Below are 27,307 nucleotides of genomic sequence, written 5' to 3' on the forward strand. Positions count from 1 at the left end.
GGTGAGTCCGGGCAGGCCGGGCCTGGCTCTGGGCGGCCGGACGGCGCCCCCTCCCGTAGCGCGCTGCGGGCGCCGCGAACGCAGGGGTCTCCCGGGACACCCCCTCAGTCGACTCCGCAACTTTGTGCGGCCTCCCCGCCGGCCGGGACGGCCGTGAGTGAGTGTACGTGTGTGAGCGTGTGTCTCCGGGCTTCTGTGTGCTGTATGACCGCGCTGTCTCTGGGTGTGTTTTGGAGTCTGGAGTCTTTTGGGCTGTGTTGTGTGTGTGTGTGTGTGTGTGTGTGTGTAATTGTACGTGTGATAGCGTTTCTGGATGTGTGTATCTAAAGCTGTGTCTGTGTACCCGTGTGTGCTGTGGACCGTGTGTAGTCTGTGTGTGTGTTGGTGTGTCTGTCCACCCCCTTCCCAACCCCCCATCCTACCCTGAGGCCTGGGATCCCAGACTGCGGCCCTCTTCTGCTGAGTTGCGCCCGATGCCTCCCCTGGGGCGGGGGTGGCCGGTCCCTTACCGGTGGTGGCCTCGGCACCCCTAGCCCCTCCAGTTGGGCGGCTTCAGCCTGGTACCTGGGGCGCTGAGTAACGGGGAGACGCCCCAGACGGGTACCCGAGCCAAGACACGGGCAGAAGCACGTCGGCCCCAGAGACTCCATCAGGCCGCCGGTCTCCGATAACTGGCCTCTCCCGATCGCGTTCGCTGCCCCGCTGCTCCCTCCGGCCCCTCGGGCGGAGCTCCCTGGGCACCTGCAGCCGCCCTGGCCACTGGCTCTGAGCTCTGCCGGGCCCAGCGGTCCCAGGCCATCGCGCACAGCTTTAGCTTTGACCGCTCGGTGCCCGAGAGGACGCCTAAGGCGGCCTCCCTCCTTATCCTCCCCCAATCCCTCCCCCTGTCCTGTAGCAACTTTGTCCCCCTCCCCCACCCTGAGATCAAACCAAGGGTACATGCTCCCCCATCCCTGCCACCATCATCTTGATTCCAAGAACCCTCAGGTGCCCTAGCTCCTGCCAGTAGGGGAGACTGTCAAGGACTGAGGTTTGGGAGTGAGATCTTGAGTGGGTTATTTCCATTCTTGGGGCCGCCGTTTCCTCATCTGCCCCATGGGCTTCATAATGAAGGTGTATGGTACTTGGTAGATTGTAAACTAAAGCTCTGTTTGTGAGTGCCAGGGAATAAAAGATGGTTTTGAGGACTGCTACAGAGCCAGAGACTGTGATTTGAAGCCAGAGGGACCTGGGTGCAAGTCTGTCTCTGCCACATGCTGTCCCTGTGACCTTGGGCAAGTCACTTCACTTCTACAGTTCCTGGCACCTGTAGCTATTACTGTTGAGCTTAATTCAGAAGCCCTTAGTAGAAGGGGTGTGATCTCCCCTTGTCCCCACGTTGATTAGAGTCAGCCCAGCTCCCTGAAGGCCTCCTGAGTCTCCCTCCCCCCAAAGGGTGGGTGGTGATGTCTCTGAGCCATGCAAATCTGGCAGTAATTTATTCTGCTGCGTTCTAGCTCATTTTGTCCTTTTGGTTGCTGGAGTTGTGGACAGCAGGAATGAGGGAGAGGCTGCCCAGTGGTTTCAGGTTGGGCAATAAAGGCTTGTCTGGGCAGCTGGCCCTTCTCCCTGGGGGTGGGGGAGGGACACAGCAGGAAGATGTGTGAGTGGCCAGAGTGGGGGGTGGGTGCTGAGCTCCTGGACGGCCTCCGTCCTAGCTCTGGTGTCAGGGAAGATCCAGGGGGACACCCTGCTTGCTCCAGGCATGCTGCCATCCTTCCATGCCTTCATCAGCTAAGCTAGAATGGGGTGGGTGGTGGCTTTTCATGCAGGGCTGCGTTAGTTAGAGTTGCTGGGGTACCTTGTGCCCTCCTTCGTCTTTTAACCCCCTCCCTCCTCCAAGCTGCTCTCCCTACATCCTGATGCATCCTACCTTTATGCCATCTCAGGATCTCTCTCATCTGTCCCCTTCTCTCCATCCTCATCCATCTTTCACAGGCAGGAAGGCTCCAGCCTCTTCCTCCACCCCTCCCTCCATAGTGTAAGGGATCTTCCTAAAACACATGTTTGAAACTTTGGTTTGAAACCCTTTGAAGGCTCCCCATTACCTCCTGGGTTAAGTCCCTCCCGCTATGTCCTCTTGCCTGCTCTAACCCTTGCCTGCCTGTTCAGTCCCATCAGCTTTGCACTACTTGCCTTGCATCCTATGCTGTGGCCAGTCTAACCCACTTACTAATACCCACTAAATGTCCACTCCTGCCACCTCCTCTCTGGGCCTTTGCACAAGCTATATTTTCTCCCCAGAACTCTCTAACTCCACCTCTTCACTGGGTGATCTCCTGCTCCTCCTTAGGATTTTAGGTTAGACATCACCTCCTCTCGGAAGCCTTCCTTGGTTACTTCCCCTTCTAGCCTAAAAAGGGAGGGTGGGGGTTGATTAGGGTTTTCCATAACACCGTAATTATTGTAATTACAGTTTATTTGTCCTTTCTCCCTTACATGAGCTCTGTGGGGACAGGGACTGGGTATTTAGTTTCCTTCTGAATCTTTAGTGCCAGGTACAAGGGCTGGCCCACTCCTGCTGAGTAAATACACCCAGCATGAAAGAATGAGTGATGTCCCGTGGGTCAGGTTCTGAGCCGGAGATGCCAGATGGGGGCGCACTGACTCCACTGAAAGTAGAGATTACAGATAATAGGTTTCCCTCCAGGAATCTGGAAAATTCTGCTGGGGGATGGTGTGTGTGAAAAGGCCATGCAGAGAGTGTTGTCTGGGAGCTGTGAGTTGGAGAGGTCAACTCTCTGCCTGCCAGCCCCTCCCCCTAGCCACCATCCTCCGAGCCCCACCCCCACTGCCCTTGCCCCCCAGCAGCTGGCAGGGCCTGTCCGGCCCCTGGTCTCAGCTCTTTGTGCTGGAGGTTCGGCAGTTGGTGAGAGGCATCGAGTCCCAACTGTCAGTCTGAGCGTCTGGGGAGGAGGGGAGGGCCCTGCAGCAGGAGGGCAGACTCTGTCCTCTGTCTCAGCCTCTGTCCTGGCTGCCTGTGAGCCTGGGAAGGGAGGAGAGCTGCCCCCTGTGTTGACCCCTGCAGGTGGGGTTCAGGGAGGAGGCTGAGGTGTGTGCAGGTGTGATTCTGACATCTGGGCAGTCAGAGTGTCTGTGTGTGTGTGTGTGTGTGTGTGTGTGTGGTTCTGATGGTATGATTGCAGCCTGGGGCACAAGACACATGTGTGGCTTCTCAGGGAGTCTAGCCATCTGGTTACCCTGTGTGGCAGGATCTGAACTTGGAGTAAGGAGGCGACAAGCTGGTCTGAACCTGGGGAGCCTGATGCTGGGGTGTCTGGGTATCCAAGTGTCAGATTCCAGGAGTTTGGGGGTGGAGCTATTTGGGTGGGTGGTATCTCAGGTTCTGGGTGTGGGTGTCCCAGTGCCAGGACGTGGGAGGAACTGGGTGTGTCAACATAAGGATATCCCAGTGTCTCTGGATCTGGAGGTGGGTGTATCCAGGTGTCTGGGAGTCCTCAGGTTAATGGGTATGTGGGAGTATAGCCGTGTTGTGTCCAGCTGTGGGGCTGCCCAGGCTGCCTGGGTGTCTGGGTGTGGGTACCCAAGTGTCCGGGTGTGGGGTATCTATGTATCCAGCAGTGGGGTGCGCATGCGTTGGAGTACCCAGGTGTTTGTGAGTTTGGCTGTGGGGTGCCCTGTGGTCTGTGTGTCTATTTGTATATTTAGGTGTCTGCGTCTCCTGGAAAGGGATATGCATGTTTGGGTGGGGAGTGTCCCGGTGACCGTGCGCAGCTATGGACCAGGGACTGGGGCTGTGCCAGTTCAGCCTGTGACACTGCCTTCCCTGGGGCTTGCCTTCTCACCTCCCTACAGCTGCCAGAGGGTGCTGCCACTGGAGGAGACCCCAGTGGTTCTGCTTCTCTATGGTTCGTCATTCTAGAGCTGTGTTATCCAATAGAACTTTCTAAAATGATGGAAATGTTCTCTACCTGCTCTCTTCAGTATGGTGGCCACTTACATGTGGCCACTTAGCTACAGTTCATTAAAATAAACATTCGGTCCCTCAGTCTCACCAGCCAGATTTCAAGTCCTCGAGAGTCGCCTGTTGCTAGTAGCTGTGGAATTGGTCAGTCTGTGAAGGTAGAGAGCATTTCCATCACAGCAAAAAATTCTATAGACAGTGCTGGTCTAGAGGTGCAAGGCCTACAGCATCTTTAGTGAGGCCCGGACACCTCAAGGAGTGGATGGCCTGTCGCTCAGTGGCCACTGAAGAAGGTTTTGCTGAATCCATGTCCCCTTTTCTCCAGCCGCATCATTTCTTGCCTGGACGATTGCAGCAGCCCCCTCCTTGGTCTCCATTCTGCCATTAGTGCTTCTCCCACCCCGGGATCTGAATGACCTCACAGGCAGGCATAGGATCCTGCCACTCCCTTGTGCTAAGCTGCAGACTCTCCAGCACGCTGGGACCAAAGCCTAACGTGGCAGATGAGGCCCCGTATGACCCCGCCTCTGCTTTCCATGACAGCTTCATGTTTATGCCTCTCCTCCCCGACCCCACTCCCCACGTCCACCTTATGATCCAGGCTCACCAGGCCAATGTTGGTCCCAGAACCTGCCAGGCCCTTTCACGCCTCTCTGCCTTTGCACGTGCTGTGCCTTCTGCCGAGAACACCACTCCCACCCGTCTTGCTTGCTGGAGGCCTGGCTACTCGCTCAGCCTTCAGAAGTCCAGCTCTGATGTCACTTCCCCAGGAAAGCCTTCCCAGACGCCAGCCGACACGGCTGGCCAGGTTTCTCCCACCATGCACATGTGTCAGTGAGCGGCAGTGTTTTCCGTCTCCTTCCCCACTAGGCTGGGAGGAAGGGCTGGGCTGGGTCATTGTCATCTTCCGTCCCCAGGGCCTTGTACATGGCATGTGCCCACTCAGTGTTTGCATCGATGTGGACCCCTGGGTACACAGGGAAGGCTCGGAGTGGGAGTGGAGCTGGGGCTCCAGAGGGCAGTCATGGTTGGGGGCCGGTGTCCCCCCTTGGCTGGCCCTGGGTGGGGCTGCCCTTGCCTGAAGAATGGCTGGGGAGGACCCCTGGGGTTGACAACCCAGAAGGCAGCTGTTACTGGATGACTCAGGAGGTCTTGAGCGGAGTCCCAGGGTGCAGACCCCAGGACCTGGTGGTGAATCTGAAGGGATGAAGAAAAGGGGGGCTTAGAGGGGTCCCTGAGGTTTGGGAGCTGAGTATAGGTGGAGAGGATGAAGGATTGGGATAAGGAAGTTGGGAAGGGGTGTTGGAGATATTTGATGAGCAGGATCACAGCTGGGGTGGAGTGACAACTTGGGGGTGGGGGACAATGGGGGGGATGGGAGATTACTTGCAATAAAGATATATCTGGGGGGTGGGAACAGCTGGGAATGAGGGGACAGGTGGTGTTGGGGGAACAACTGAGGGTTGGGGGACAGGTGAGGGATGGATAGAAGGGGGATATGGGACAGCTGACAGGGGATAAGAGGTGACAACTGGGAGGTATCAGAAACCTATCTGGACAGGACAGGTGGGTCTCAGCTGAGAGACTGGGAAATACATTGCTCAGGATGTGTCTATGTGTGTGTTTGCATGTGTGTATGTGTACACCCGTGTGGTTGTGCGTGTGTGCCTGTGTGTTCGTACCTAGAGTGTGGTGGTGAAGAGCATGGACTTGGGAGCCACACCATCTGGGTTCGAATCCTCACTCTACCACTGCTAGCCATGTAACCCTTGGGCAAGTGACTTGACCTCTCTGGGCCTTTAGTGTTCGCATCTGTGAGATGGGGATAATCATGGAACGAACCCACTGCACGGGGTTGCTATGAGGATATATTTTATATACATACGTGTATCGTTTAGAACAGGTTCTGGCCTGTAGTAAGCACTGTATGTGCTAAACTATTATTGAGGGTGTGTGTGTGTGCAGCACCCTGTGTGCTCAGAAAAGTTTGCTCTTGGCTCTGATGAACCCGAGGCCTGGGAGGGGTGATGGTGGCTGGGAGCGCTGGAGTGACCGTCCAGGTCATTGGGTCTGGCTCGCCTCTCACACCCTCCCCTCCATTCAGTCCACTTCCCGCCCACCCTGTGCCAGGGCCTAATCCAATAGGTCTCCCTCTGCGTCTCTCTCTCGTCCTGCCCCACACTGCCTGTCCCTGGGCTGGGGGCCAGGGGATGTGCTTTAATTGTCCAAAAGCTTTTCAGCAGAATCTGAATTCATTGTTCCCCTGCCTGTGTGCTGGGGCCCTGCTCAGATAGAAATACCTGGACAATGTGCTCAGTTCTGGCTGTCTGCCCCACGGGTGGCAGTGGCTTCATCCTGTGCCCTTGGAGAGTCCCTGGGGTGGAAGATGCTGGGAGTGGGAGGTGAGGTGGGGGGAAGGGCAGATGAGGCCTCACCCCCGACCCATGGGGTAGCCAGCCCAGCCAGGCAGAGCTGTAGGCACAAGGGTTTCTGGGGGTCCCGGCTCCCCTGCTCTCCAGTGCATCATAGGGAGAAGTGTGCCACGTCTTCACCTCACACTAAGAACTGCTCTGCATCAAAGCCCCGGCCTGCTCTGGGTGTGTGCTCTCTGGGGAGTCCTGGACCCATCATCTCAGGACTGGGCCACTGCATTGCATCCTTGCACTGCACTGCATCTCAGCCCTATGCTGCATGGCTGCACTGTGTGAGATTCCGCATTACATTGGCTGTGTGGACTCTCCGGCGTGTCTGTATGCTCCACCCGCATTGTCCCATTGTGCTGTGCCTCTGTTCTGCAGTTGTGCTGCCATTTGTGTGTTTGCGGCTCTTCTGTGCTGTGTGACTCTACGGGATGATGATGTTGTGTTGGGCTTGTGGACCCTCCTGGGATTGTGCATAGTCCCTGGCAACGCACCACTGCACTGTGCCAACAGATGCCGTGCTACCACGACACTGCATCTGCGTCACACGGCCTCTCTGTACTGCACTGCATTGTAGTGGGCATCTGCACTGCATCGGGCATGGCCGGGCACAGCCTGTCTGCAGTCCACCGTCGCGCTGTACAAACACAGTGCCCCTTTGCCCGGCACAGCACTTCTGTCCCGCTGCTTCACTGCACTGCACTGGAGATGCGCATCTCCTGGCCCAGCCCGTCATACTGTACCATTGCCGCTGTAACGCCGCCCTCTAGGTTATCTCACCCTGTACGGCCACTGAGGTGTCAGCTGGTGTCCTTCCCCAGGTTTCTGTTGGCAGCCCCAGTTGAGCAGCATCTTTGCTTCAAGTGGCCTCACTGCAGTGTTCCTCTGGCCCCCACTGCTCACTGCCCAAGGAGTCAGTAGCTACACTGCAGCTTGAGGCCATTCTGTTGGGCTCGGGACTGGCGTGTGTTTTTGCAGGCATTACCTTTGCAAGTAGCCGGCGTTGCGTCTGTGCACTGCACACGGTCACTGTCCTGGGCCTCTACCCTGCACTATACCTGTTCACTGTTGGGTTGTGTGCGTTCTACTGGATTTCAAGATGCAGAGCTCTTGCACTGAATTCCCTGTTCCACGTGGTGTCTTTACTACATTTCATTTTGGTGCCACTTTCTACCTCTGCTCTCCAGTCTACACTTACTGTACTCCTTGGGACTGTATCGAGCACCCAGCAATTCCTTCTGCACTGCACCACGTCTTTCTCTTCCCTATATCTCTGCATGTTCTGCATGCCTCCACTAGACATCCTTTCAGTGAGAATTCATGGAGCACCAACCATGTGCCAAGCCTAGTGAGGCTTGGACATACCCCCTCGGTGTTCCTGCATACACCTATCCCTTGGTGCTGAGCGCCAGCCCAATGTACCACTAAGTGCTCACTGCTGCACTGTGCCTCTGTGCAGCTCTGGGTCGTGGCCACGATGGATGGGGCACCTCTCCACTGCATCATGGCACCGACCAGTCCTGCCATGCTGTGCCAGGTGTTGTGTGGGGGTCTGTGTACACTTCTCTGCTCCCCTGCATTGTATAACTGCGTTTCGCCTCTGTACAGTGGAGCTGCTGCATTGCACCCGCAACACACCACACCGCAGCCACGTAGCCCTCTCTTGCCACGGGACCATTAGAAAGTCCAGATCTTTGCACTGTATGTGTTCGTTCACAGCCCTCTGCCTCTCTACGCTGCACTGTGTTTTTATATGACACACGGTGTCTGCACTACAGGGGTCTGTGTACCCTTTGCCCGCTGTACCTCTGCAAAGAACAACCCGCCGTTCAGCCCTTTGCCTGTGTATGGAGTCTGGCCCCGCCCTGGGCCTTCCCCTTACACTAACAACATGGCAGCCCTGCTGCTAACTTTGGGATTTGCTGGGCATATTGATCCGGGAGATGGGGAGTGAGCCTGGCCGAAGTTTCCCCTGCTGTAGTTGGCTTCCTTCTATTCTCAGTAGAGATGGAGGGACGTTGGCATCGCTGGGTTCTGTACTGGGTCCTGTAGGGGATATCAGCTCAGCTTTCTCTCCCTGTGGCCTGGGCCTGGGTGTTCGTGGTTGCAGCTCTGCTGAATGCTGGGTGATTAAAAAGTGGGCATATTGCTGCCAGCCCTGCCCTTGTTAATTGCGCATCAATTATTCAGGGCTCTGGAGGGCAGCTCGGGGGAGCCCCAGCCAAGGTCTGGTTGTATTGATCTGGGCCAGGAGAGCAGTGAAGTGGGCTGGGCCAGGTCTCTGGGCTGGAGTCATGGTCCTTGAGCCTGGATCAGACTAGCTGGGATCATGGGGTTGATAAGTCCAGCCACTGTTGGCATTCTACTATACACAGGGCTTGGGGATGGGGCTCAAAGGCATTAAGAGACAGTCTCTGATCTCAAGAAGGGAGGAGGTAGGGGTTAGACAGGCCTGAGATGGAGCTGTTATTGTGGTGGAGGACATGGGATGGGGCTGGGTTGGGCAGGAATGTCCAAGGGTGAGCCTGTGTTGGTTCTAGGGTTGGGTTGGGCTACCTAGAAAGGGAGTGTGGCTTCAGATGATGAAATAGACCAGTGTTATCCTTGGGGTTGTATTTGGGTTCCCCAGGCAAGGGTTGGGGCTATGCCAGGGGTTGGGTATGATGCCAGCCCCTAAATTTGTAATCTGTTGGGAGGAGTTTTGTTTCTCCTGGGGCCGTCCCTTGGGAACTGAATGTTCTGTTGTTACCAAAGGTAACAAAAATCTCATTGCAAACAGCCTCTGTTTACCTAGGGTCTTCGGAAAACACTGATGGTGGCTGGCAGCCACACTTGGCACAGAGCACCATTCCCTGTCTGGTGGCGAGGAAGTCTGGTGCTTCCATGCTTGTGGTGCCCACGTGCACACGCGTGCACGCTCACGCACACACTCACGCACGACTCCCCTCTACCTGCCGTGTACACTCACCTCCCCCTTAGGCACATGCTTACTGCTGAATGTGCCCATATATCTCTGCAGATAAACGTACAGCCACACACCCACAACTTCACAGCACAGTGCCTGAGGGACCTACACTGTGAGAGCCACACTCACCCTCACCTCTCCCCTATAGTATCTCTCTCTGCCTTCAAGTTATTCTTGCCCACATACATGCTCACACGAATGGAATCAGAATTCTAGAGGTGGAACAGCCTTAGAGGTCACCAAGGTCCCCATTCTCATTTCATAGGTGAGGAAGCAGGGCTTCGGAGAGGACAAGCCACCTGCCCAGGGTCACACAGGAAGTTAGAGGCTCAGCAGGAATTAGATCCAGGCCTTCTGCCTCCCAGTCGAGTACTCATAAGTCAGTACCAGGCTATCAGTTTCACAGCCATGTACATGTGTACGCACGTGCGCGCACACACACACACACACACACACACACGCACGCACACAGGTCTGCATATGGAAGTACAAGCATATGGAAGGGTGGAGACCCTCCCTCCCGCACTCTGGCTCTTCCTGCAGAGGTTGCTTTGCCCCTTGCATCACCCCATCCGGAGCCCAGCCGGATGTGGATAAACCATCATCCTGCCTTCCCAAATTGTGGCTGACGGTTGCTCAGGCAACCGCCTGCCAGATTGTGAAGATTAGCTGAGGAATGTAGCTGGGCCAGTTTGAGCCGAGTCTGGGGGAGTTGCTGGGGGTCCTGGGTTGATTCAGCCCACCCTCTCAGGGAGGCCCTGGAAGAGATGGCATACCCACGGAGGGGTCTGGTTTTCTCCCTGTCCCCAGCCCAGCTGACTGTGTCCCCAAGGCTTAGACGAGGCTGGGGGGAGAGAATGTGTGTATGTGAACACTCTGTGTGTGTCTGTGTGTGTTGTGCATCTCTGTCGGTGTGATTGGAGTGCGTGCCATTTGCATCCAGGATGGGGACTTGAGGCCCCTTCCTCACCAGTTCCTGACATCTGACTCCAGACCCCTTGATGACTTGTCCCACTTCTGATCCTACAGTGCTGTCTGGAGAAGCCACCTGCCCTCCTCATGGCTTATAGGATGTGTCACTTGTCTCATCTGAATCCAGGTGCTTCTCTGCTCAAATACCTAGGATGGTTTCCCCCCTTAAAATGAGGCTGGACTTCTCACCCTGGCACTTGGCTGTCCGTGATCTGGCCTCAGCCTCCTTCCCTCCCATCTTATCTACCATTGTTTGGCCAGTCTGGGCTCCTCTCTGGGCCCTGGACCAACTGTGTTACTCACTACCTTCCTTCGCTCCTGCTGGGCCCTTTACCTCAGATGCCCCTCTCTCCATCTTTACTGGCCAGAATGGTACCTATCCTTCCATCCCTCTGCTCAGATGCACCCACCTCCAGGAAGCCTTCCCCCATACCCACCCTCCTCCCCGGACTCCCCTTGTGGCCTTGACTCTTCTCTGCTTTGTCTCATTCCCTTACCTCCACTCAGACTAGGAGGTCCTTGAGGGCAGAGCAGAGTCTTAACCATTCTTGTGCCTCTACTAGTGCCAACCTGGGGCCTGCTTTGTACTGTCAGTGAATGAATGTCCAATGAGTGGAACCGAATTTGTACATGTGGCCAACAGAATACCAGGGCCTTGCTTTGTTTGTGCCTAGTCTCTTTGAATAAAGATAGGTGGTGTAATTTCCACTAAGATCAGGAACAAGACAAGGTTGCCCACTCTCACCACTCTTATTCAACATAGTTTTGGAAGTTTTAGCCACAGCAATCAGAGAAGAAAAAGAAATAAAAGGAATCCAAATCGGAAAAGAAGAAGTAAAGCTGTCACTGTTTGCAGATGACATGATACTATACATAGAGAATCCTAAAGACGCTACCAGAAAACTACTAGAGCTAATCAATGAATTTGGTAAAGTAGCAGGATACAAAATTAATGCACAGAAATCTCTGGCATGCCTATACACTAATGATGAAAAATCTGAAAGTGAAATTAAGAAAACACTCCCATTTACCACTGCAACAAAAAGAATAAAATATCTAGGAATAAACCTACCCAAGGAGACAAAAGACCTGTATGCAGAAAATTATAAGACACTGATGAAAGAAATTAAAGATGATACAAATAGGTGGAGAGATATACCATGTTCTTGGATTGGAAGAATCAACATTGTGAAAATGATTCTACTACCCAAAGCAATCTACAGATTCAATGCAATCCCTATCAAACTACCACTGGCATTTTTCACAGAACTAGAACAAAAAATTTCACAATTTGTATGGAAACACAAAAGACCCCGAATAGCCAAAGCAATCTTGAGAACGAAAAACGGAGCTGGAGGAATCAGGCTCCCTGACTTCAGACTATACTACAAAGCTACAGTAATCAAGACAGTATGGTACTGGCACAAAAACAGAAAGATAGATCAATGGAACAGGATAGAAAGCCCAGAGATAAAGCCACGCACATATGGTCACCTTATCTTTGATAAAGGAGGCAGGAATGTACAGTGGAGAAAGGACAGCCTATTCAATAAGTGGTGCTGGGAAAACTGGACAGGTACATGTAAAAGTATGAGATTAGATCACTCCCTAACACCATACACAAAAATAAGCTCAAAATGGATTAAAGACCTAAATGTAAGGCCAGAAACTATCAAACTGTTAGAGGAAAACATAGGCAGAACACTCTATGACATAAATGACAGCAAGATCCTTTTTGACCCACCTCCTAGAGAAATGGAAATAAAAACAAAAATAAACAAATGGGACCTAATGAAACTTAAAAGCTTTTGCACAGCGAAGGAAACCATAAACAAGACGAAAAGACAACCCTCAGAATGGGAGAAAATATTTGCAAATGAAGCAACTGACAAAGGATTAATCTCCAAAATTTACAAGCAGCTCATGCAGCTCAATAACAGAAAAACAAACAACCCAATACAAAAATGGGCAGAAGACCTAAATAGACATTTCTCCAAAGAAGATACACAGACTGCCAACAAACACATGAAAGAATGCTCAACATCATTAATCATTAGGGAAATGCAGATCAAAACTACAATGAGATATCATCTCACACCCGTCAGAATGGCCATCATCAAAAAATCTAGAAACAATAAATGCTGGAGAGGGTGTGGAGAAAAGGGAACACTATTGCACTACTGGTGGGAATGTGAATTGGTACAGCCACTATGGAGAACTGTATGGAGGTTCCTTAAAAAAACTACAAATAGAACTACCAAACGACCCAGCAATCCCACTACTGGGCATATACCCTGAGAAAACCATAATTCAAAAAGAGTCATGTACCAAAATGTTCATTGCAGCTCTATTTACAAAAGCCAGGAGATGGAAGCAACCTAAGTATCCATCATCGGATGAATGGATAAAGAAGATGTGGCACACATATACAATGGAATATTACTCAGCCATAAAAAGAAACGAAACTGAGTTATTTGTAGTGAGGTGAATGGACCTAGAGTCTGTCATTCAGAGTGAAGTAAGTCAGAAAGAGAAAGACAAATACCGTATGCTAACACATATATATGGAATCTAAGAAAAAAAATGTCATGAAGAACCTAGGGGTAAGACAGGAATAAAGACACAGACCTACTAGAGAATAGACTTGAGGATATGGGGAGGGGGAAGGGTAAACTGTGACAAAGTGAGAGAGTGGCATGGACATATATACACTACCAAACGTAAAATAGATAGCTAGTGGGAAGCAGCCGCATAGCACAGGTAGATCAGCTCGGTGCTTTGTGACCACCTAGAGGGGTGGGATAGGGAGGGTGGGAGGGAGGGAGACGCAAGGGAAGAGATATGGGAACATATGTATATGTATAACTGATTCACTTTGTTATAAAGCAGAAACTAACACACCATTGTACAGCAATTATACGCCAATAAAGATGAAAAAAAAAAAAAAAAAAGATAGGTGGTATAAATCCCAGCTTCTGGGACTTAAGATGTGGCCTTGAGCAAGCCACCTCATCTCTCTGTGCCTCGGTGTCCATCTGTAAAATGGGAATAATAATAGTCCTGAGCTTGTGAGTTATTATGAGGAATCAGTGGCACAGGGGGTCATGGTGGTAAGTGGCAGCCCTCTTGTGATGGCGTTGATGTGTGTGTGCATGTCTGTGCCCACGTCTGTGTTGATGGAGTCGAGAGGTATTCTCTGACTGTTCTTGCTCTCACCACAGTCTGGTCTATTTTTTTCTCCCCTGGGCTGGCAGCCCCTAGCAGGAGTTGAGTCTCTAGTAGAAGTGGGGACTTGGCGTTGGGACTCCTAGCTCCTGAGCCATCCAGCCTGGAGGTGATGGGGCTTTTCCCAGGACCCAGGAGGGCTGATTGTTCCCATCCCAGGGTGAGCTGGGGAGCAGGTGAGGGTGGGGCTCACCTTGGAGAACCTGGCCCCAGAGATGTTACCCCCTGAAGGCTGTGGCTGGAATGGGCCTGGCCCAGAAACACAGGGCTGGGGATGGGCATGGATCAGGGAGAGGGAATCATTCTACCTCCAGAAGGGGGTACTCTGGATGGGAATGGTCAGCCGGGGAGATCACCCTGGCTTGGGACAGGTGCAGGACTTCCGTTTTGACGGAAGTCAGGGGTCACTCTGGACATGGTCAGCTGGTCTGGGCTCAGTCAGTCAGTCTGGTGGTCATTCTGGTCAAAGTCAGATGGTCTGGTGGTCATCTGGATGATGATGGGGCCACTCTGGCTCAGGTCTATCTGTCTGGGGGTCAACTGACCTGCATCAGGCAGTCTCAGGGTTACTCTGGCCAAGGTCAGACGGTCTGGGGGTCCCTCTGACCAGGTCAGTCAGGCTGGGAGTCCTGGAAGCTCATTTGACCTGGCTCAGAATGGAGGGGAGGAAGCCAAGGAGCTGGCATTCCCAGGCTCGCCGCAGGGCCATGGGTGAGACATCTGGGGCAGCTGCCTTGTTACTTGAGAAGGAACAGGAAGGACCTGAGCCCCAGCGAGACTCTAGATCCTGGGGTTCCCTTTCTGGTAATTTGGAGGCTCAGGGAGGCCTTGGCTAAGACCCTCAGGCACAGACTCAGCTCAGGCTGAATGAAGTCAGCTGTCCCCTCCTCCAGGAAGCCCTCCCTGATCATCCCTACTAGCTATGTTCTCTCTTCGTGCTATGCTATGGATCATTTTCTAAGGGGAGAGCCGAGGCCTCCCCAGCACAGATGGGGTTAAAACCCACCTCCACAGGTCATAGGGCACATGCTGACCAGGGGTCTTCACACAATGAGGCAAAGAGCTCAGCCAACGTCCTGCCCCAGCTCTGGAGAGAGGCTGCTGTTATTTCATCCCATCCATCTGGTGCCAGCCTTTTGCCCACCTTTTACTGTTTTACACTCTGATGGGGTCCATAAAGAGGAAAGGGAGACTCCCCCGCTCCCAACAGTGGCAAGCCCCTTGTGCCTGGCTGTGCATTTCGAGATGCTGCTTCACATGATCCGCGAAAACCTGGAGAAGTCCCTGCTGCAGATGAAACAGCAGAGCCTCCTGAAAGTGAGGCCACCAGCAGTGCGTGCAGATGCCCACCGTTGTGCCTGGCACGTGGCGCTCACTCCCCAGTTACTCTCTGTTTCTTGCCCCTCCTCTTCTTGAGGCTGGGAAGCAGCTAAAACTTGCTCCTTCTCATAGTGAAGGCTTTTCTGGTGAGAAATGTGGACTTTGGCCTCTGACCGCCATGGATTCAAATCCTGCTTCTGTTACTCAGGTGGCTCAGGTGGAACAGGTGCAGAGCTGCTCTCTCCTGAGTGCTTGCATGTGCTAGGCATTGTGCTAAGTGGACCCCCACACTGAAACCTCAACAACTCCACTTGTGGGTGGGGAAGCTGAAGATGAGAAAGGATCACCACCACAGGGCTGGCAAATTGCAGAGTCAAGGTTCAATCCCGAGTCTGTCTGATGCCAAAGCCCACTTGCTTATCTATCACCGCATACTGTGGGTGAATTCCTTCACCCCTCAGAGCCTCAGTCACCTCATCTGTCAAGTGGGGAGAAGTACCAGTGGCTGATAGGCACCCAGGACAGGGCCTGGCACGATTTGTGCCTGCTTCCTCGCCACTTGTCCATGCATTTTCCCGGGTCTCAGATGCCTTCATTTACCCCTGATGGGGCTCCAAACACTAAGGTTCAGGAGTGAGTGCAGGGACCTGTTTGCAGTTACTTTCTGAACCAGTGGTGTTCTCAGGTGTATTATGTCCAACTCAGGGCGTTGATGAGCCGGCTAAGATATATGAACCTCATTACCAACCAAAGGGCTCACATCCATTTCAATCCCCGCCATATTTAAACTATGTATATTGGTTCCAAATCATGGGAATTTGCTTCCTCTAGGCATATGTGTCCTCAGTCCACACAAGACTGTTTTGCCTGCCACATTCCTGCAGGCAGAGACCTCAGTTAGGTGACTTTGGGTAATGTGCATCGCTTAAGCCTATCTGTCAAGTAGGAATAAATACAGTAGTGGTACCTCCTTAGAAGGCGAGGCCTAAATGGGAATCCACGCTTAAAGCACTTAGCACTGTGCAGGGCTTGTCGGAAGCCTGATGTCATCAGTGGACATTGTTCTTATTTTTAAGGAGATACCATCAGGGCTGACTTAGGAAATTCATGACCCTGCCAGTCCTGGGGCCCACTGTCTGTCCTCTCTGCAAAGATGGAGGGGCAGGTGATGGAACACTGACCAGCAGTCAGCAGATCTTGGCCCAAACCCCACCTCTGTCATTAACCTGCTGTGTGACCTTAAGGAGGTCACAGCCTCTTTGGGCCTCAGTTTCCTCATCTGTAAAGTGGGGATAATTCTAGCTTTGATTTCATGAGTTGTTGAGAGGCTTTAATGGGTAGTAATGATAACTGGCTTTTGTTGAGGAGGGTCTTTGATTGGTGGTTGAGCAGTGGGAGGTCCTGGGGAGTACTGGGGGGGTGGGCAATGTGGGGAGGTCTTGGCATTGGGAGGAGACAATGAAAAGAAGGAGAGGGTGGGGGAGGGAGTGTTTGGTTAGAGGGAGGGAGCAGTGGGGGGAGGGCTTGAGGAGACGGAGGGGATGAGGGTGGACCTGGGTGGGAAGGGACAGTGCGGGGCACCTAGAGGGTAGCCCCAGGAGCCCTTCTGGCCAGCAGCCCGGCTCTAGCCTGGGCTAAGCAGGCCCTTCCCTCACAGCTGGCTGCACCTTCGAGGAGGCGAGTGACCCAGCAGTGCCCTGTGAGTACAGCCAGGCCCAGTATGACGACTTCCAGTGGGAGCAAGTGAGGATCCACCCTGGCACCCGGGCTCCTGCGGACCTGCCTCATGGTGAGCCTACTCTCAGTCACCATTCCCCCTTCATCTCCTTCCAGGGGCATGCTACCCACCTGCTGTGTTACCTTGGGTGCACTGCCTAATCTTTCTGGGCCTCCATCTGCTTTGGCATCTGTAATGACACAGATGACACTGTGAATATGGAGCTCTCTGGACCCTGACCAATTGTGTACCTCAGGTAGTTTTACCTGTAAAATGGGTGCAGGTTCAAGTAATCAAAGACCCTTACAAACTGTAAGATAAAGCCCACCTCCCATTACTCCTATGGCAGCTTAGTTCAGGATCCACCTTACTCCTGCCAGGTCTTCCTAAATCCTCCACCTTCAGGGAGGCTCTTTTCTCCCTGTGAGCCTCTGAGTCCTGGTCTCCCAGGCTTGAAGATGCTGACAGAGCAGTAACCTTGGGGGCTGCATGTGTGTAAAACCTTTCTGCCTCTGCCCCTTTCTTCCTGGATCTTTCCCGACTTCTGCCCTGCCCTGCCCCTGTTTCAGGATGGGGAATATTTGGCGGTGTGAACACTGGACTGAGAGGAGACTAATTATGTAGATTCTAGTCCTGGCCTTCTACCCTGATGATGGCCTTTAGTGCACTGGTTCCAGAGTCATGAAGGCTGGGCTTCAGATCTTTGCTTCATCACTTTACCATCTGTGTGACTTTGGGCAAGTCACCTAACTTCTCTGAGCTTCCATTTCCTTAACTATAAAATGGAGAGCACAATAATCCATTTCATAGGATTATTAGATAATGCCTATAAAGTACGTAACATGGGGGTGGCATGTAAGGGTTCAATGAATGCTTAGATGCTATTGTTGGAGATATTTGAGGGGGTCCAACTACTAGCATCCCTCTTCACTGGGTACAGAAGCAACTGGGGATTAAGAAAAGGATAAGACAGGTGGAGACCAAGTTATCACCTTTGTTACTGATGAGGGCTGAGTCGGAGGACACAGCATAGTGCGAGGACCAAAAGGGCTTGCTGAGGGAACCCAGAATGGGACAGCCTATGGCCCCTCCCCTTTGCCCTGTCATAGTAGTGGGCCAGGGCCTTTGCTGCTCAGCTCACAGCATGGTCAAGATCGCATCTGCTGTCAAGAGTTCGTGGGAGGGGCAGCAAAGGTTCTCAGTATGGGAGCAGGACTTGAAGCCAGCAGGAGAGAGGCCCTCCACGACCTGGCACAGGCAGCCTCCGCAGCCTGGGCTCCTGCCCCTCGCCTCGACTCCCGGAGGCCCCCCTGCCTCCCCTCTTCTGTGCATTTGCTCACACTGTGCCCTCCCTGGGGCATTCCTCTCTGCCTTCACAGGCTCTCAGCTCCTTGTTTGACCACTGTCCTGGCAGGTATCAAAGTCTGACCTGTGTGACAGTGATCTGTCAAGGTGCCCACCGTGGCAGGGATGCTGAGCGGGCCGATTCCGTATCCCCAGGGCCCAGCCTTGGCCTGGTACAGGTTAGCATTCGGGTACAGCTTGCTGATTTGAATTCACCTCTTACAGTCCTGACCACCCTGTGTGGGCTCTGCTTCTCTCTCTCCTCCACACAAGCAGAGACACACCCAGTGACAAAAGGGGGAGAGAAATGTTGTACGTAGTGCGGGCCTTGGGCTGGATCCTGGGGATGCAGTGGTGAGCCAGATGGACAGTCTCTCTGCTGTGTTGGTGCTCACATTCTGGGGAAGAGACTTGGAGGTGGAGAGAGGAGGACGGAGGGAGATTCACACTCAGAGAGCAGGAGAGAGGAGAAGGAGGGGTGACAGGGATGAAGGGAGTAAATGGAAGAGAAGAGGAGGGATGCAGAGTGAGAAAAGACTAGGGAAGAGGAAGAGGCAAGAACAAAGTGTCAGTTTGAAAGGAGGAGAGAGACACGCCCACAGCTGCTCACAGGGAGAGGAGAGAGGATGGAGGAGTGGGCCGAGAGAGACTGTGCGGGGGCTGGGATGCGCCCCTTCCTGGGTGGGAATGGGGACCTGGAGTTTTGTTTACTACCCCACCAGGACTGATGCAGGAGCCGCCTTCTTCACAGGCTCCTGGCTCCCAGAGATGAATGCCGTTCCCTCCAGTGGAGTCCCTGGAGAGCCCGCCTGGAGCAGGGAGCCTCGTGGTTTGGGATCTGAATGGGCTTGTGTGGGCTGGCAGCCAGGCCTGGGAGGAGGTGGCCCTGGGTGGCTGCAGGCACCCCGTTAGCAGCTGCTGGGGCCTTCTCCCCACAGAAGGGAAGCCATAATCCCCCAGCCAGGTCCTGAGGAGTCCAGCCCCTTTCCCCCGCCACCCCTCTCCCCCACTCCCAGCATACAGCTTGGATCTCTGGGGCAGGGGCAGGGATGCCTTTCTCCAGGTTTGAAATCAAGAGAGTTGTATCCCAGGAGTTTAGATTGAGGGGCTGGGGGCTGGAAGGGAAGTTAGAGCCCTTTCATTCCATCTCTGTTCTGTAAGTTCATTCAGCTTGCAGACCTGTGCTGGGGACACAGCGGAGCCCTGAGGCATCCCAGGCTGGTGGGGAGAGCGGTACATACTTTATTAATGATCCAGGGGCCAGGAGAGACACCCGTAGAGGGATGGAGAGGGACGGCTTCAGAAGACGTGGACTTTGAGGGCCTGTCATGTGCTGGACTCTTGACTCCTGAGATGAGTGTCCTAGTCCTTGCCTCCCAGGACAGCTCGGAATGTGGGGAAAGCTGTGGATTAGCACAAGCTTGGACTGGGGTCATAAAGGGCGAGGTGAGGAGCCAGAAAGGGGTTTTGGCACAGCCAGATTTGTGTGTTTTTTTGCTGCTCCAAGTCTTTACTTTGGGAAACAGATGAAGGGAAATGAAGGGACTTACCCAGTGAGTCAGAGCTGGGACCAGAACTCAGGCTGCTGACTCCAGATGGGTCCAAGTGCCTGGAGTCCTTTGTTTCTGCCTCCTCCTCTTTGCCCACCTGACCCTGGTCCTCCCCTGAGTTCTCAGCTCCTGCCTCTTCCTCCTCTCTTTCCAGGCTCCTACTTGATGGTCAATGCTTCCCAGCATGCTCCAGGCCAGAGGGCCCATGTCATCTTCCAGAGTCTGAGTGAGAATGACACCCACTGTGTGCAGTTCAGCTACTTCCTGTACAGTCGGGATGGGCACAGCCCGGGCACTTTGGGCATCTATGTGCGTGTCAATGGGGGTCCCCTGGGCAGTGCCGTCTGGAATATGACTGGATCCCACGGCCGCCAGTGGCACCAGGCTGAGCTGGCTGTCAGCACCTTCTGGCCCAATGAATATCAGGTGGGCTGGGTTCAGTCTGCGGTCAGTCTGTGCTTGGGGGTGTGGGTAGAGGGGTGTCAGCATGAGATCAGAGTAAGCAAGTGGCCTAGGTTGGAATTAGTTTGTGTCAGCATCAGGAGTCAGTCTGTGGTCAGCATTGGGTTCTTCATTGATGGTTCAGTCTGGTTCAGTGTCAGAGGTCATTGTTATTAGGAGTAGTTTATGGCTGGGATCGAGGTGAGTTGGAATAGTGCTGACTTGGAAACCCTGTCTGGCTGGGAAGTTTTGTGGCTTGAAGATAACAGTCCAGGATTGGGATGGAACCTCTGGCCTTGACCTTGTTAACTCTGGGTGCTGACACCCCTTTCCACAACAAGCTGGCTTGGTATGGAGGGTAACTGTGAGCTGGGCTGCTTGTTGAGGAGGATGGGGCTGGAGCACAGCTGAAAGGGGGGCTCTTGTGGGCATCTCCCCAGGCAGGGCTGGAGGGATGTCAGCATGACAGGGACCCTCCCACCTCCCCCAGGTGCTGTTTGAGGCCCTCATCTCCTCAGACCGCAGGGGCTACATGGGCCTAGATGACATCCTGCTTCTCAGCTACCCCTGCGGTGAGTCCCAGCCCACTGGGGTGCAGGGTGAGGGGTACGGGTGGTTGCGGCTCCTGCTGGCAGGGGGCACGAGCCCAGCTCACGCCAAGGCTCTGTTCCGGCAGCAAAGGCCCCACACTTCTCCCGCCTGGGCGACGTGGAGGTCAATGCGGGCCAGAACGCCTCGTTCCAGTGCATGGCTGCTGGCAGAGCAGCGGAGGCCGAGCGCTTCCTTCTGCAGGTGAGGCGGGTGGGGTGGGAGTGTGGGGGGACCTTGGCCAACTTCTTATGAAAAGTTCTGGCTCCTCTGAGGAATGCTGAGTCCTTCCGTTATTCTCCAGCACCCATACACATGCGTCCTGGCTCTCCCTAGGCTCTGCTCTGCCCTCTTGGGTGCCCCATCCCCCGAGGACAGAGAGCGGCTCCAGGATCCTCCAACCACACCTTCCATCAAAGGCAGAGCGACCACATTCCCTTAATCAGACCCACACCTTCCTGTGGCAGAGCTGGTTCCAGGAACCCCAAATGCCCCTGTGTAGTAGGGATGGCTAAATGGGGCCGGGACATTTACTCCCTCGCCCGGGTCACAGCGAGATCTGGACCTTTCTTCCCCGGCGCCCATGACCCATTGGCCCCTCTCCCCGCTCAGCGACAGAGCGGGGCACTGGTGCCCGCGGCCGGCGTGAGGCACATCAGCCACCGGCGCTTCCTGGCCACCTTCCCGCTGGCCGCCGTGCGCCGCGCGGAGCAGGACCTGTACCGCTGCGTGTCCCAGGCCCAGCGTGGCGTGGGCGTCTCCAACTTCGCAGAGCTAATCGTCAAAGGTGAGCTCGGGGATGCTTGCGGAGGGCGGGCCTCCGAGGGGCGGGGCGAGCGGAGGGTGGGGGCGCAGGTTCTACCAGGGGGCGGAGTCTTGTCAGGGGGCGTGGCCCATGGACGGGTAGGGAAGGAAGGGTTTGACCAGGGGCGTGGTCTGACCGCGGGGCGGGGCTTGCGGAGGGGCACAATCTCACCTGCGATCAGGTCGGACTGGAGGTGAGGGGATGTGACTGAGAGGTGGGCCCGCGTGGGGGCTGGGTCAAGGTGTGAGCCCGGCGAGGCGGGATCTGGCTATTGGGCCCTAGGGTTGACCGGAGCGGGCAAGCGATCAGTCCTTGGACGCGTGGACTTGGGGATTCAGAAGGGAGTGAGGGAGAGGGTGTAGGCTGAGGGGTGAGGACGGGGTCAGCTTTTGGAGTGGGGAGTTTCTTAGGCCCTGGGGATTTAGTGGGGGGAGGCAGTCTAGTCTAGGGCTTGGGGGCTGCGTGAGGAGCCTGGGGGGACAGGAGGACTCTTGGGTTTTTGGGTGTGGTGGGGTGAGGAGCTGAGGGCCAGGGATTCATAGCGGCATCCGCGGGCTCCGTCTCTCTCCCATCTCCTTGCAGAGCCCCCTACCCCCATTGCGCCCCCGCAGCTGCTGCGCGCTGGTCCCACCTACCTCATCATCCAGCTCAACACCAACTCCATCATTGGCGACGGGCCGATCGTGCGTAAGGAGATTGAGTACCGCATGGCGCGCGGCCCGTGGGCGGAGGTTCACGCGGTCAGCCTGCAGACCTACAAGCTGTGGCACCTCGACCCCGACACGGAGTACGAAATCAGCGTCCTGCTCACGCGCCCCGGTGACGGCGGCACAGGCCGCCCCGGGCCGCCCCTCGTCAGCCGCACCAAGTGCGCAGGTGGGTGCCTCCTGGCTCCACTCCCTCCTCCAGATACCCGGGTATGGACTCAGGGCAACCGAGGGGCGAAGGGTACATTCCGAGCGGTAGTATGGCCTCGATCTGTGCTCCTAAAACCTTCTAAAACATCGTGACCTTCCCTCAATCCTAGTTATGGTAAAGAAAATAATGATAGCTAACATTTCACTTTGTGATGGACATTTATACATATATTGTGTGTGTATCATTTATTGATTTAAAACTCAGAACAACACCATGATCTAGGTACTCTTGTCTTACCCATTGTACAGATGAGGTGTAAAATCTGTAACCTCTGTACAGATTATTATTAACAGAGATGTTAAGTGACTGGCTCAAAGTCACACAGTTAGTAAGCAGCAGAGCAGTAAGGGATTGGAACCCTTGACCGGCTGTCTTCAGAATCTGTGTTCTTAATTCTACATTATATCATGTAGATAAACAACTAAACACCATAAAATAAAAGTGTTATTAAATTCTAGCTGGATTCTCTTGTCTGGGCAATTGAGCCTGAAGTCTGCTTTTGCTTGTTTCAAAGGGTAATGCAGCTGTTACGAGCAGTGGCACACCTGCACCAGGGGAGACTTTATTGTTTAATCAGAAGAGAAATTGACAACAGAACAATTTTCTTACTCTGTGATTGCAGCGTTTTTGTTGTTGTTGAATTTTTATTGAGATATAAAAGATTCATATGCGGTTGTAAGAAAAAATATAAGAGAAATTTCCTTATACACTTTACCCTGTTTCCTGCATTTTGCAAAACTGTAGTATAAATCACACTCAAGATACTGACATTGTTAAAATCCACAGATCTTATTCAGACTTCCCCAGTTTCATTTGTCCTGATTTGTGTGTATCTGTGTATATTTAGTTCTATACAGTTTATCACATGTGTTGGTTGCTTTGTGTATTACCACCACAGTCAAGATAGTGAACAGTTCAGTCAGCTTAAGGATCCTTCGTTGCTCTTTTATATCATTTCTGTCCCTTCCTCCACCCCCAACCCCTGGTTACCACTAATTTGTCCTTCATTTCTAAAATTTTGTCACTTTAGAAATGTTATATAGATAAAGAAATCATACAGTGTATAACCTTTGGAATCGGCTTTTTAATTTGGTAGCAGCTTTATGAGATATAATTCACACCTCATACATTTCATTCATTAGAGTGTACAATTCAGTGGTTTTTAGTATATTCACAGAGTTGTGCAACCATCACCACAATCAATTTTAGAATATTTTTCATCTCCCCCAAAGGAAACCTTGTATTCTTTTGCAGTCCACCCCTCCCCTCATTTCCCCCTAATTCCTTTGGCTCAAGGCAGCCACTAGTTTGCTTTTTGTCTCTATAGATTTGCCTCTTTGTGGACATTTCATATAAATGGAATCATACAATATGTAGTCTTTAGTGATTGGCTTCTTTCACTTAGAACAATTTTTCAAGGTTTATCCATGTTGTGGCATGCATTAGTATTTTTTTAAAATAAATTATTTATTTTATTTTTGGCTGCGTTGGGTCTTTGTTGCTGCACACGGGCTTTCTCTAGTTGCGGCAAACGAGGGCTACTCTTCTTGTGGTGCACAGGCTTCTCATTGTGGTGGCTTCTTTTGTTGCGGAGCATGGGCTCTAGGCACGCGGGCTTCAGTAGTTGTGGCTCGCGGGCTCTAGAGCTCAGGCTCAATAGTTGTGACGCACAGGCTTAGTTGCTCCGCGGCATGTGGGATCTTCCTGGACCAGGGCTCGAACCTCCGTCCCCTGCATTGGCAGGCGTATTCTTAACCACTGTGCCTCCAGGGAAATCCCGGCACCAGGGAAGTCCCAGTACTTTTTATTGTTGAATAATATTTTGTTTTGTAGACATACTATAATTTAATTATCCATTCATCGGTTGGTAGGCATTTGCGTTTTTTATACTTGTTGGTTATTATGAACAGTATTCTTATGAATATTAAAGTACAGGGTTTGGTATGGACATATGTTTTCATTTCTCCTGGGTGTATATATATATATATAGTATGGTAACTGTGTTTAACCATTTAGGGAACTGCTGGACTGTTTTCCAAAGCAACCACTCCACTTTACATTCTCATCAGCAGTGTATGGGGGTTCCAGTTTCTCTACATTCTCACTAACACTTGTTATTATCTGTCTTCTGATTATAACCATCCTAGTGGGTATGAAGTGGTGTCTCATTGTGGTGTTGCATTTCCCTGATGGTTAATGATACTGAACTTTTTTCATGTGCTTATTGGCCATTTATATGTCTTCTCTGTAGAAATGTCTATTCAGATCCTTTACTCATTTTTAAGTTCAGTTTTTTATTATTGAGTTGTAAAAGTTCTTTATATGTTCTGGATACTAAACCCTTATCAGATATATTTGCAAGTGTTTTCTTCCATTCTGTGGGTTGTCTTTTAGTTTTCTTGATGGTGTCCTTTGAAGCACAAAGGTTTTTCATTTTGATGAAGTACAATTTATCTGTTTTTTCTTTTGTTTGCGCTTTCAATGTCATATCTAAAAAAACATTGCCTAATCCAAAGTCACGAAGATTTACCCTTATTTTTTTCTAAGAGTTTTATAGTTTTGGCTCTTACATTTAGGTCCTTGATCCATTTTGAGTGAATTTTTGTATATGGTGTGAGGTAGGAGTCCAATCTCATTCTTTTGCTTGCAGATGTCCACTTGTTCCAGCACCATTTATTGAAAAGACTATTCTTTTCCCATTGAATTGCCTTGGCACTGAGATTTGCTTTTTTGCTTATTGTAATTTCCTGGAGATTCATCCAGTTGTGTAAATCAATAGTTCATTCCTGTTTAATGCTGAGTAGTATTTCATGGTGTGGATATACCAGAGTTTGTTTAACCATTTATCTGTTGAAGGACACTTGAACTGGTCCCAGTTTTTGGTTATTACAAGTAGAGCCGCTATGAACATTCATTTGCAAGTTTTTCATGAACATAATTTTTCATATTTTTCTGGGATAGATGCCTGAGGGTACAATTAATGGATCATATGGTAATTGAATATTTAGTTTTATTGGGAGCTGTCAGAGAGGCTGTATTGTTTTACATTCTCACCAGCAATATATGAGTGATCCAGTTTTCTACATCCTTGCCAGCATTTGGTGCTGTCATTATTATTATTTTTTAAAAAAATTTTAGCCATTCTGAGAGGTGTGTAGTAATACCCTATCCTGGTCTTAATTTGCATTTCTTTAATGCCTTGTGATGTTAAACATCTTTTCATGTGCTGTTTGCCATCTGTATATCCTCTTTGGTGAATTATTCATGTCCTTGCCCATTTAAAAATAAATAAATAATTAATTAATTTTTGGCATTGGGTCTTCGTTGCTGCACGTGGGCTTTTCTCTAGTTGTAGCGAGCAGGGGCTACTCTTTGTTGCGGTGCACAGGCTTCTCATTGCAGTGGCTTCTCTTGTTGTGGGGCACGGGCTCCAGGCGTGCGGGCTTCAGTAGTTATGGCACTCGGGCTCAGTAGTTGTGGCTCGTGGGCTCTAGAGCACAGGCTCAGTAGTTGTGACGCACAGGCTTAGTTACTCCGTGGCATGTGGGATCTTCCCGGATCAGGGCTTCAACCCATGTCCCCTGCCTTGGCAAGCGGATTTCTTTTTTTCTCTTTTTTTAATTGATCTTTATTGGAGTATAACTGCTTCACAATACTGTGTTAGTTTCTGTTGTATACCAGAGTGAATCAGCCATATGTATACATATATCCCTATAACCCCTCCCTCTTGAGCCTCCCTCCCATCCTCCCTATCCCACCCCTGTAGGTCATCGTAAAGCACAAAGCTGAGCTTCCTGTGCTACGCAGCTGCTTCCCACTAGCTAACTATTTTACATTCAGTAGTGTATATATGTCGATGCTACTCTCACTTCACCCCAGCTTCCCCCTCCCACCCCGTGTCCTCAAGTCCATTGTCTATGTCTACATCTTTATTCCTGCCCTGCAACTAGGTTCATCAGTACCATTTTTTAATTTTTAGATTCCATATATATGTGTTAGCATATGGTATTTGTTTTCTCTTTCTGACTTAGTTCACTCTGTATGACAGACTCTAGGTCCCTCCACCTCACTACAAATAACTCAATTTCGTTTCTTTTTATGGCTAAGTAACATTCCATTGTATATACGGCAGGCAGATTCTTAACCACTGTGCCACCAGGGAAGTTCCTGTCCTTGCCCATTTTCTAATTGGATTATTCACTTTATATTGTTGAGCTTTGAGAGCTCTTTACACATTCTGGATACTAGTCCTTTTTTGGGTATGTAGTTTGTAAATGTTTTCCCCTGGCTTTTAGCTTGTCTTTTTATCCTCTTCACCTGAGCTTTCACAGAGCAACCATTTTTAATTTTGATGAGGGCCAATTTATCAAAATTTTCTTTTATGAATTGTGCTTTTGATGTCAAATTTAAGAACTCCTTGCCTAGCCCTAGATCCCCCAAATTTTCTCCTTTTAAAAAAAAAAAAAGAAAGAAAAGTGTTATAGTTTTACATGCAAGTCCGTGATCCATTTTGAGTTAATTTTTGGATAAGCTACATGCTTAGGTCGAGGTTTATTTATTTTTTGCCAGTCAGTATTCTTAAGTGTTTTAAAAAGCTGATCTGGGAACCATCTAAAATAGTTTAATGCCATATTTAGAGAGACCCTTGAGTGTTGGGTAAGAGTATTCCAGTGGAAGTTACTTTCTAGCTGAGGGATCTGAGTCAGGTTACTTAACCTCCCCAAGCTTTAGTCCCCTTGTTTTATAACATGGGAATGATGATAATCCTTACCGTACAGGGTTAGTGTGAAGATTCATTCAACACATGTTTATTGAGTGCCTATTATGTGTCACATACTGTTTAGTTGCTAGGGATATAAGACTGCGACCAAGACAGACAAAAGCCACTAGTGAGTGAGTTCCTCGTGCCAGAGCTCTGCATGGAACTCACATTCTGGCGGAGGAGACAGTAAACAAGTGAAATATACGGATGATCAGATGATGACCAGGGCTGTGAAGGTTAAAGCGGGAAGGGGGATGGGGTGTGGGGGCAGGAGAATTGTCATTTCAAAAAGGCTCAGGGATCGTTTTTGCTGAGA

At 51.6% G+C, this 27,307-nt stretch overlaps 2 protein-coding genes across 7 annotated transcripts in view; one reads left to right on the forward strand and one right to left on the reverse strand.

Annotated features, from left to right (window-relative positions):
* MECR (mitochondrial trans-2-enoyl-CoA reductase) overlaps positions 1 to 748 on the reverse strand; it is a 39,438-nt gene extending 38,690 nt beyond the window's left edge. Inside the window, exon 1 of the mRNA XM_067725178.1 lies at positions 510 to 748. The gene's annotated coding sequence lies outside the window, so the exon portion shown is untranslated. The remainder of the gene's footprint in view (positions 1 to 509) is intronic.
* The window catches only part of PTPRU (protein tyrosine phosphatase receptor type U), an 83,690-nt gene that overhangs the window by 1,430 nt on the left and 54,953 nt on the right, over positions 1 to 27,307 (forward strand). For 4 of the 6 annotated variants that reach the window (XM_067725172.1, XM_067725173.1, XM_067725167.1 and 1 more), the window contains exons 2-7: positions 16,524 to 16,655; positions 19,632 to 19,903; positions 20,409 to 20,490; positions 20,595 to 20,710; positions 21,119 to 21,293; positions 21,894 to 22,187. In XM_067725172.1, coding sequence (XP_067581273.1) covers positions 16,524 to 16,655; positions 19,632 to 19,903; positions 20,409 to 20,490; positions 20,595 to 20,710; positions 21,119 to 21,293; positions 21,894 to 22,187 — 1,071 coding nt within the window. Of the gene's footprint in view, positions 1 to 5,438; positions 10,449 to 13,159; positions 13,707 to 16,523; positions 16,656 to 19,631; positions 19,904 to 20,408; positions 20,491 to 20,594; positions 20,711 to 21,118; positions 21,294 to 21,893; positions 22,188 to 27,307 lie in introns of those variants that run through there. The other 2 variants (XM_067725168.1, XM_067725171.1) reach the window with 2 other exon arrangements.

This window comes from Pseudorca crassidens, chromosome 2 (genome assembly GCF_039906515.1).
Source record: "Pseudorca crassidens isolate mPseCra1 chromosome 2, mPseCra1.hap1, whole genome shotgun sequence".
Classification (NCBI taxonomy): domain Eukaryota; kingdom Metazoa; phylum Chordata; class Mammalia; order Artiodactyla; family Delphinidae; genus Pseudorca; species Pseudorca crassidens.